This window comes from Sinocyclocheilus anshuiensis, unplaced genomic scaffold, assembly GCF_001515605.1.
Source record: "Sinocyclocheilus anshuiensis isolate Anshui unplaced genomic scaffold, SAMN03320099.WGS_v1.1 scaffold197, whole genome shotgun sequence".
Lineage (NCBI taxonomy): Eukaryota > Metazoa > Chordata > Actinopteri > Cypriniformes > Cyprinidae > Sinocyclocheilus > Sinocyclocheilus anshuiensis.
In genome coordinates, this window is record NW_015540856.1 from 425,175 (window position 1) to 435,781 (window position 10,607).

A 10,607-nucleotide genomic window follows, 5' to 3' on the forward strand; every position below is an offset into this window, starting at 1 on the left:
ATTATTAAAAAAAAACATTAAACAATATAAAAATATGATCAAATTAAAAAGTTCAAAAATTACATTAAAATTTTTTTTTTCTTACATCATTTAATTTGTATGAATGAATGATCATTTGAATTATTTAAGTTATTTTATATTTCTCCTTTGCCGTTTTTTTTGACAAACCTACTCTAGATCCTGCAAAACCAATATCATGACATCTTTTACAAAAAACAACAACAAATGAGGCTAATAATTTAAACTACAGCTATATCCCCTGTTTCAATGTGTGCCACACACGTCAGTGTTTTTACACGGGACGTCTTCGCTGTGTGTCAAACTACAAACATCCACACACTGTCTCCTGACCTTTTAACTTTCCTGCTGTCTATCTAATAACCCATAGCCTTTAGAAAGTGTCATTTCCTGCAGAGCGTTCAAAAGCTGTTTGAAATCCACATGCTTTTAAACTGTCTTCCTTGTAGACATCGGGCCTCTAGCTCTTCCATTCAGCCTGTCTCGCTTCACCGTCATGTGCCTGGCTGTTGCCATGGAAACAAAGGTCCGGCTCCACGAGCGCTGGGGAACTGCAGCCCGATCCGCTCAGCCATGTCCATTTATCAGCCAGCCTTGCCTCGCTGCAGTGCGGAACAGCAGCTCATAATGACTTCTGCGGCCAGGAAAGGGACGCTGGGCAGGGGATTCAGATTGGCGCGCGTGTCCGCAGGCTTAAGGACCAACACAAACGAATCTCTGTCTGATTTTGTGTGGCATGTTCTCACCCAAGCTTTGCCTGATCGGATCCCAATTTCACATTTACAAGCATGAAGGACTCAGGAGCAGCGCCGCTAACCTCATTTCTTGCTCCATTTCCTTGGCTGGGTCAGCCCTGGCTGTGGCTCGGGATGCGTCCCCTGCTCCTTAACCAGGAGAGGGAGAAAGTTCACAACCCGTCCGTCTGCTAGAGTTCTCCTCTGTTATGTCTGCTTGGTCTGAGAAGGCCAACTAGAGGGCATGCAACAATATCAGCATAGAGTCTGGTCCATTTGTCAAGAGCAACCTGTAAAACAGATTGATTTGTTTTTACCTGATGTTTAAGGGGCATTTAGTGTTAAAGGGATATTCCAGCCAAAAATGAAAATTATATTCACAAAAGAAGACATTTTGAAGAATGTGTAACCAAACAGCTGCTCATTGACCTCCATAATCTGAAAAAAAAAATAAAAAAATACTATGTAAGTCAATGGGGACCAGCAGTTTTCTGATTTCCATAGTATAGAAAAAAAATACTATAGAAGTCAATGGGGACCATAAGCTGTTTGACTTCCATAGTATTTTTTGTTATATATATACTATGGAAGTCAATGGGGACCAGCAGTTTTCTGATTTCCATAGTATAGAAAAAAAATACTATGGAAGTCAATGGGGACCAGCAGCTGTTTGACTTCCACGCTGGTATATTTTATAAACTCTGTCACAAGACAATTAATGTCATATATTATGCATTATGTAAAAAGTTTGGAGGGGGGTGGGGGTCACACTTTATATTCAACTATTATGTACTAACATTAAATATCTACAAGACTATGGATTTACTGCACAACTACATGTTGTTATGTAATTATGGTGACACGACACTTTCGATTAGAGAACACATATCCACTATTAATTAAGTACTAATAAACCACCAGTATGCTAGTAATCGGCATGCTAATTAATAATGAGTAATAGCAGCTAGTTATTAGTGAATATGTGTTCCCTAATCTAAAGTGTTACCGTAATTACAATGGTTAAGTACATAGTCTATAAGGTCGTCTAATATAGTGTGACCATAACTTTGTTTTTACTTGAATTAAATAATCATTTCGTTTTTATTGGCATACTTTTAAAATGATTCTGTTTTAATGAATTATATCAGTGTATGAAGAACTAAATCATCTTTTTTGTAAATGCCACTCAGTAGGACATTTGAGTACATACTCTTTTATCTAAACACTGTCACAATATTCTGAGAAAGATTGCTTGTGTTGTTTGCGAGGCTTTCATTTGGATTCTGAGTTAAGTTTCAATTGAGTTTGATTGTCAATCGTCGTCAATTTTTTTTCGAGCTTTTGAACACGATTTTTGTTTCTGATATAAAACTGTGCAACTGTGAAGTCTGGGAACTTGTTCAACAGTCTGATCATCTGCGTGCAAAACGCATGAGACGGTCAGTGAACAGACTGAGGATGTGCTGAAAAATATCTGAAAAAATGATATGATGATGGAATTAAGGCTACAACAACTAATCACACGAATCACTACAAATCAATAATGATGGTCAGCAATAAATTTCATTTTCAATTAGTTGGGTCTGTGTACTATTAGAGAATCTTCACCAGTAATGAAAATAAAATGAACTTTTATATTAAAAGCTTTAATGAAGGTCAGTTTCATATGGCCAGATTGTTGTGTCTTTGACAGATTATTTATATGTTGTTCGATGAGGTTAAACTTATACTATGATTTGTAAATGTGATAAATTCATAATATCATCATGAGAATTGCCATTACTGCTTGGCTGAATTCCATATAGCATACTAGCATATTACTCTATTATATTACTATTTTATTACTCACATTACTATTTCTGTCCTATAAAAATATAGAAAATGAGAAGTTGTATATTATGCTATTTTGAACTCTGCTCTCGTTTCACTGTTGACAGAAAATGAGAAAACATTTTGACAAAAAGTTTGTTGTCGATCAATAAATGAACCATATTTCATTGAAATCTTACATAAAATAAATAAAATATTTCTGTATGCTTTAATTTACAATTTATGGAAGGAAAAGACTGAGCAAGATATAGAATAACAACATCATAAAATGATCATAAAATAGGGAATTATATTTTTAAATAGATTCAAAAATACATAATTGTCAGATTGATCGATTGCCAAACTAGCTGTTAGTTGCAGCCCTAGAGAACGCTGAGAAAGCTGTGGAATAACAACATATGTCTCTTACAAAATAAGAAAAAAAATAAATAAATAAATAAAAAATATATATATATATATATATATATATTTAAAATCTGACCACTGAAGATTTTTAAAAATCAATTGAAAGAAATAATTGTCTGGTTATTCGATTGCCAAAATAGTTGTTAGTTGCAGCTCTGGATAGAATATTAATGTCTTCTGCTATTGATTTAATGTTCCCACTCCATAAAACGAGACATTCAATGTTAACATGGCTCTCCAGTGACTGCTTTAGACTCGACTTGAATGGAGACTTAATTGAAGCTCCATACACTCTCACACGTCAAATATTTCACTTCCTGTTTTAATGAGATTTTTAATTAGCATGTTGAATGAATGAGTGAATGAATGAATGAATGAATGATGCATTTATATAGCGCTTTACTGTGTATTGTTGTACACCCAAAGCGCTTTACAATCATGTGGGGGGGTCTCTCCTGAACCACCACCAGTGTGCCGCATCCACTTGGATGATGTTAATTGTCTAATGAGTGTGTGGCAAGATAGCCGGCTAATGGGAGTAGAAAAATCCAGACGTGATGGTGTAGTAATACATCTGGACTGTGTTTAGTCCATACAGATGAGCCTGAGGTTCTCTAAAGCACACACACACACAGCACCTTTACAAGCAAATCCAGCCTGCAGCCTAGGAAGTCATCACCTTGCAAGAGGACACCAGTAGCCTGTGCTTTATGGCTTGTCACACTTTTATACGATGCTTGATGGAGGTTTGACCTTCAGACCCAGACGCTCTGCTGCTTTTGATTCATGAGAAACGCTCTATCCTTATCTCTCGCTTTTCTGCTCTGTCTGTTCTTCTCGTTCTCTTCTGTGTCAACTGTCTCAGTTGTTGGTTTGCATTCTCATTTGTGTTGGTCTGAGTGTGTGATGTGATGTTTTTGTTGCTCACAGTCAGATCTACTGCATTGAAAACGCTCATGGGCAGCTGGTGCGAGACTTGGACTTCAACCCCAACAAGCAGTATTACCTGGCCAGCTGTGGTGACGACTGTAAAGTCAAGTTCTGGGACGTGCGTCACATCAACGAGCCCGTCAAATGTCTGGAGGAGCACTCTCACTGGTTAGACAGAAATACACTTGAACACACACCAACACTGCACAATAAGTCTGAAAATGCACACTTACACTACAGGTCAAATACTGTAAGTTGGAATAATTATGATTTTTTTTTTCTTTTTTTCTGAAAGATGTATCTTCTGCCCACCAAGGCTGTTTTTAAAAAAAATAAAAATATATAGTAAAAACATAAAAATATTGTGTGATATTATTACACTTTAAAATAACTATTTTCTATGTGAATATATTTTAAAATGTATTTTATTTCTGTGATGTAAAACTGAATTTTCAGCATCATTACTCCAGTCTTCAGTGTCACATGATCCTTTAGAAATTATTCTAATATGCTGATTTGCTGCTTAGTTATTATCAGTTGTTATTGGTGCTCAATTATTAACAATAGTTCTTATTGAAATCAAAGTTGAAAACGTAATATTTTTGTGGAAATTGTAATGCATTATTTTTTCAGGATTCTTAGATGAATAAAAAGTAATAAAAAAAAAATGTAATGTCAATTTTGATCACTTTAGTGCATCCTTGATGAATAAAAGTATTTGTTTCTCTTTTTAAAAACAAATATTACTTGCCTCAAAAATTTGAATGGTAGTGTATCACATTTGCCACAAAAAAATGAAGCCATTTCAACATTGATAATAATAATAAATGTTTATTGAGCAGCAAATCAGCATATTAGAATGATTTCTGAAGATCATATGACACTGAAGACTGGAGTAATGATGCTGAAAATTCAGCTGCGCATCACAGAAATAAATTACATTTTACAATATATTCACACAGAAAACAGTTATTTTAAATAGTAATAATATTTCACAATATTACTGTTTTTAATCAAATAAATGCAGCCTTGGAAAGCAGAAGAGACTTCATTCAAAAACATTTTAAAAATCTTACATTTTTGAACTATAGTGTATTTATTTGATTTAAAACAAAAAGTATTTTGTATTACACACTAAACAGAATCAAATCTTTCAAATAATCAACTACCTGTATGTTGTGTCCTGTTCATTATATCAGTGGTAAATGATACAAATCAATAGATTTTATTAGTTGAAATGCCCGTGTGTGAAATCTCTGTTAATTAGCCGCTAATCTGTCTAATGTGACTTACCTTTGCAGCCACATTTATACTTGTATTTTAGTCACATCAAAGATAATCGTCTTTCATGAGGTTTGAGGCTTGTGTTAGCGTGATCTTTCACATCTTTCTTGAAACCAGACGCAGTCAAAGCCAGCCTTCCTGTGCAATTTTATCTATGCATGGCAGGTTTCAACATGGTTATCTTAAATGTAGAAGACAGTATTTTAATTAGTGTGTGTATATCTGTGCTCTTACATCTTGCTGATGCTATAGTTGTGTGTTATAGTGCTCTGGGGTGTGTTAGTGTAGCTTGATTTAGCTCACTGCAGATCTGTTTCAGTGGAGAAAGAGGAGTGTGTGTGTGATTGCGAGAGAGTATCTGCTCATAGGTGTGAGTCACTGGATATAATTGCCTCAGAATCGCGCATATTGCTTCCCGCGCGCTCCAATCAAGGCATGATAGCTTGTCAGCCACAGGATGCTATTTCTTAAAGATAGAGGCGCCGGATCAATCAGAGCCGTTTTGACCCTTTTTAGATAGAAAAGAGCCACAACAACAATGTCCCATACATGTTTCTCATTTCTCGTGTTTGCAGCGACAGGGGTTCGGCTGAGCCTCGGGCTGGGAGGTATTAGGGAATATTTTGGGATAGGAGACAGATTAGTTAGGGAGAAGTCTTGACTGAGCCAGATTTTACTGCTGACAGCTGAGTTATCCTCCAACAATCCCTGGCTATGAGGGCTGGGATCCTTTACTGAGCTGTGCCCGAGGCTTATATAGACAGAGGAAGAGAAAAGAGAAATAAGTCCGGGTGTCATTGGTGAGGTGGCAGAGTGGGGACAGGAACGCAGCCGTGTTTGACGCTGTGCTTTGTGTTTCAGGGTGTGGAGTGTGAGGTACAATCACTCTCACGACCAGCTGCTGCTCACCGGCAGCAGCGACAGCAGGGTCATCCTGTCCAACATGGTGTCCATCTCCTCCGAGCCGTTCGGACACCTGGTGGACGACGACGACCTCAGTGACAACGAGGAGAACCAGCAGGAAGACAAGTACACATCCCTTTCTGTCTCTCTCAGCTTCTGCCTGAGCTTTATTGTGTCCTCAGATTTTCTATATAAATGCAACGAAATGCATTTGTTCTTTTCAGTTGAGTTCAGTACAGTTCACTTCATTTCAGTTCAATAATAATTCAGTTTAGTTCTATTCATTTAAATCCAGTTCAGTATACTTTAGTTCAGGTCAGTTCAGTTTAATCTAGGTTTGATTTCTAGCTAGTTTGATTTAGTTAAATTCCAATAAATAATTTTGTTATTTTCAGTTGAGTTCAGTACAATTCTGTTCATTTGAGCATCCAGTTCAGTAGAATTTAGTTCAGGTCAGTTGAGTTCAATCTAGCTCAGTGTTTTTCAGTCCAGTTTGATAAAGTTAAATTCCACAAAACAAATTTGTTCTTTTGAAATTAGTTCAGTACAATTCTATTAATTTTCAGTTTAATAGAATTTCGTTCAGTTCAATCTAGCTCAGTATTTTTCAGTCCAGTTTAATTCAGTTAAATTCCACAAAATGCATTTGACATTTTCAAATGAGTTCAGTACAATTCTATTTATTTCAACCCAGTTCAGTATAATTTACTTCAGGCCAGTTCAGTTCAGTCTAGCTCAGTATTTTTCAGTCTGGTTTCACTCAGTTAAATTCCACAAAATACATTTGTTCTTTTCAAATAAGTTCAGTACAATTATATTCATTTCCAGTTGAGTAGAATTTAGTTCAGATCAGTTCTGTTAAATCTAGCTCAGTATTTTTAAGTCAAGTATGATTCATTTAAATTCCACATAATACATGTGTTATTTTCAAATGAGTTTAGTATAATTCTTTTGATCTCAGTCTAGTTCAGTAGAATTTAGTTAATGTCAGTTCAGTTCAATCTAGCTCAGTATTTTTGAGTCCAGTTTGATAAAGTTAAATTCCACAAAATATATTTGTTCTTTTCAGTTCAATTATTCAATTATTTCAATTATTTTCAGTTAATTAAGCTCAATACAGTTCTTTAAATTTTTATTTATTTCGGTCCAGCACAATCAGGTCAGGTCAGTTCAGTTCAATATAGCTCAGTTTTTTTTTTTTCGGTCCATTGTGATTCAGTGGAATTCTTTGAAATATGTTTGTTCTTTTTAATTAAGTTTAGTACAATTCTATTAATTTTAGTCCACTTCACTACATTCTATTTATTTCAATCCAGTTCAGTCTAGATCAGTATTTTTCAGTCAAGTTTGATTTAGTTAAATTCCACAAAAAGAGCTAATGTATTTGCGTTTAGTTCAATACAATTCTATTCATTTCCATCATTTCAGTTCAGCTCAGTTCAGTTAAATCTAGCTCAGTACTTTGATTCTACAAAATTAATGTGTTCTTTTTTTCAATTGCATTCAGTACAATTCTATGGCAGTTTAGTTCAGTGAGATAAAATTAAATGTTTAAAATATATTCAATTTTATTGAATTTAATGCTATTCAGTACATGTCAATTCAGCTGAGTTTGCTTTGGTTTGATTCAGTTTGTGTGTCACAGAACAAATACATCTATATATTACCAGCATCATTTACTCTGCTCGTTTATGTTGCGTGAAGGGGGAAAGAGCCCCTGCAGGACAGCATCATTGCCACATATGAGGAGCACGAGGACAGCGTGTATGCGGTGGAGTGGTCTGCTGCAGACCCCTGGCTGTTCGCCTCCCTCAGCTATGACGGCCGGCTGGTGATTAACAGAGTCCCTCGAGCCCTCAAATACCGCATCCTACTGTAGAGCAGGTGAGCATCAAAATTATGTAAAACGGGGACACTAATGATACTATTCAATAATGAGTAATGTGCAAGAATTAAGAGTTTGTTTCTCTCTTTTCCCAGGATGAACTCACATTCCCAGCTTCTGCAGACATGGACGAGTGAAATCCTGCTTTGACTTCATACGGAACTGTTTGAGTAAACTCTATCGCGCCAGACGTTTGCAGCAGCTGTGCTGTTACTCTTTACTGTATTTGTGTGCTCATTTCCCAACACCTGATGATTTATTGAGCTGGTCTGGCATTCATTAAAAACACCCGGATTACGCAGCTATCTGTGTTCTTGTGATTTTTGCGTGTTCTGTTTGGTGCTGTGGGAAATCAGAACCCTGAAGATTAATTATGATTATGTGTCTTATCATGTACGCTGTAACAAAAGCAATGCTCTGTGGAACTGTCAGAGAACGCCTAATTACCCCTGTATGTTTCCCAAAAAAACAGCTTTAATTAAAGAGCAAGATTTGATGTCCTTCTCTCCTTATCTGCCTCTCCTCTCCTCCGTTTGTAATTGTGAGACGAGTGTTCGTTAAAGCACCTCCAGTGACAGTCTGTTTTAATTGCAGCTTGAATCTCCACATCTCGGGCTGCCAAGGGACAGCCGTGGCCCGATCCGTCAATACCAGGGCCGGCGGAATGAGTCTCTGAATGCATAATGTCAGTGCTCGCCGTCTCGAGTGGCGCCTCGGATTCTTTACGTACGCGGTCTGTTGTCAGTGATGCGGGGAGGTTAAATGCATTTGGAGTTTAGGGATTTTAACCCTCCATGGTCTGTCACAAGCCCTGCTGCCCCTGCTCTTCTGTGGACGTGCTGGATGTGAGTGTGCATGGAGAGATACAACTGGGTCTCCATGAAAGGTTGTATTCACTTATGGAAAGGTCCTATTTAAAGTTTACCGGCCACACTAAACGCAGCTGATTGTATTTTGCAGATAGCACAGTTGTGCACGCACTCGCAGCTGTTTGTTATTTTCAATTAAATTCTCTTCTTATTTAAGCCTCTTGTTTTCACTCTTTTCTTTGCCAGTGTGTTTTGTTACTTATGCTTCACTCGCACGTTTTGCTTTGATTTTTCAGTTATGAGTTTTGTCGTGTTATCTTTCTTTGTTTCTTTTTTTTTATTCAGTTTATTCAGTTGCTGTGCGGACTGTCTGCATTTGCTGACTCTCGCTCTGGACTGTGACTCTGTTCTCTGGCTCTCCTTCCTGTTCTGCCTGCTTGCCTGGACTGATCATTGTTATTGATCCTCGCCTGTCCCTGACTATGATGTGCTTCTCTTGGTTTTGCAGCCACTTGCCTGGTATTTGATCTTCGCCCGTTAGACTACGTGTTATGGCTTTCCTGGGCTTCGTTTACTGATCGGACTGCTCTCCCGTTTCCTGGTCATTGTCTGGGCTTCCTCTCCATTGTCCTCTTAGACTGCTGAACCAGGGCTTGGCGGCTCGTCACCAGTTTACCTTTTTGAAATAAAAGTTTTTGTTGGAGCATCTAACTGCATTTGGGTCCTTCAGTACAGAGAATTGTGACACACAGGACCTGGGGAAAGTTATAGCCTATGCCTACGAATTAAGGAATCATTGAGCTTTTTTTTTTTTTTTTATTAGTTCCTTCCTTATTTTTAGTGAAAACATGAGCACATTCTATTATTTAGTTCCCATTATTTAAATAAAACATGAAACAAATAAATAAAACTTGGTCACGATTTAGCTAAAACAATGAAACTAAAAAGACGGGACAGATTAATAAAATGTCTGTAAGTTTAAAGTCACAAGTTCTCTCATTATTAACGAAATAATGCAATGATCATTAACTGAATTACGGAAAATATAAAACAAAACACCTAATGTACATTACGATACAAAATATGAAAAGAAACTAAATGATTTAAAATATGATCATATATGATGTCTTTCACCATGAACAATACAGTAATTCATAGTTTTCACCTGCAAAAAACAGAGTCATGGCCAAAAGTTTTGGCAGTGACATACATTTTGTGTTTTGCAAAGTGTGCAGCTTAAGCTGTTGTGTCCATTCACATTGTTTCTAGTTTATTGTGTAGAGTGATCAGATGCATTTTAAATAATTGCTAAAAGCTTCATTGGCCAAAAAATGAACTTTTCACACCAAAAAAAATTCACTGTTTTTTGATCCTGACACAAAATGACCAGCAAACATTAATTGACTAATCATATCAGCAGCTGATCAACTCTGAGAACTCGTAAGGCAAGAATGGATCTCCATCAGTCAGGATTTGGCCCAGAAGCTAATATCCAGCATGCCAGAGCGAATTGCATAGGTTATGTACGTAGAACAAGGGTCAACACTGTAAACATTGACCCATTATATATATTTCTTGCCAATAAAAGCATTTAAAACATACTGTATATGCCTATCATTGTTTTTCAGTATACCATAGAAACGTGGAAAAATAATCTACAAATACTGAAGCAGCAAACTTCGCAAGACACAAAATGTATGCCACTGCCAAAACTTTTGTACAGTCAAAAATTATTGAGACACCAGATATAATTTTTGATATTTTTTTACTAGTGGGTGCAGGACACTATAGTTCATTTATGTACGTGAG

The 10,607-nt window shown here is 36.7% G+C and overlaps 1 protein-coding gene across 1 annotated transcript in view; it reads left to right on the forward strand.

Moving 5' to 3' along the window:
* LOC107687834 (protein TSSC1) overlaps positions 1 to 8,572 on the forward strand; it is a 45,910-nt gene extending 37,338 nt beyond the window's left edge. The window contains exons 7-10 of the mRNA XM_016485307.1: positions 3,918 to 4,085; positions 6,063 to 6,230; positions 7,809 to 7,988; positions 8,085 to 8,572. Coding sequence (XP_016340793.1) covers positions 3,918 to 4,085; positions 6,063 to 6,230; positions 7,809 to 7,983 — 511 coding nt within the window. The 3' untranslated portion in view covers positions 7,984 to 7,988; positions 8,085 to 8,572. The remainder of the gene's footprint in view (positions 1 to 3,917; positions 4,086 to 6,062; positions 6,231 to 7,808; positions 7,989 to 8,084) is intronic.
* The last annotated feature ends 2,035 nt before the right edge of the window (positions 8,573 to 10,607 follow it).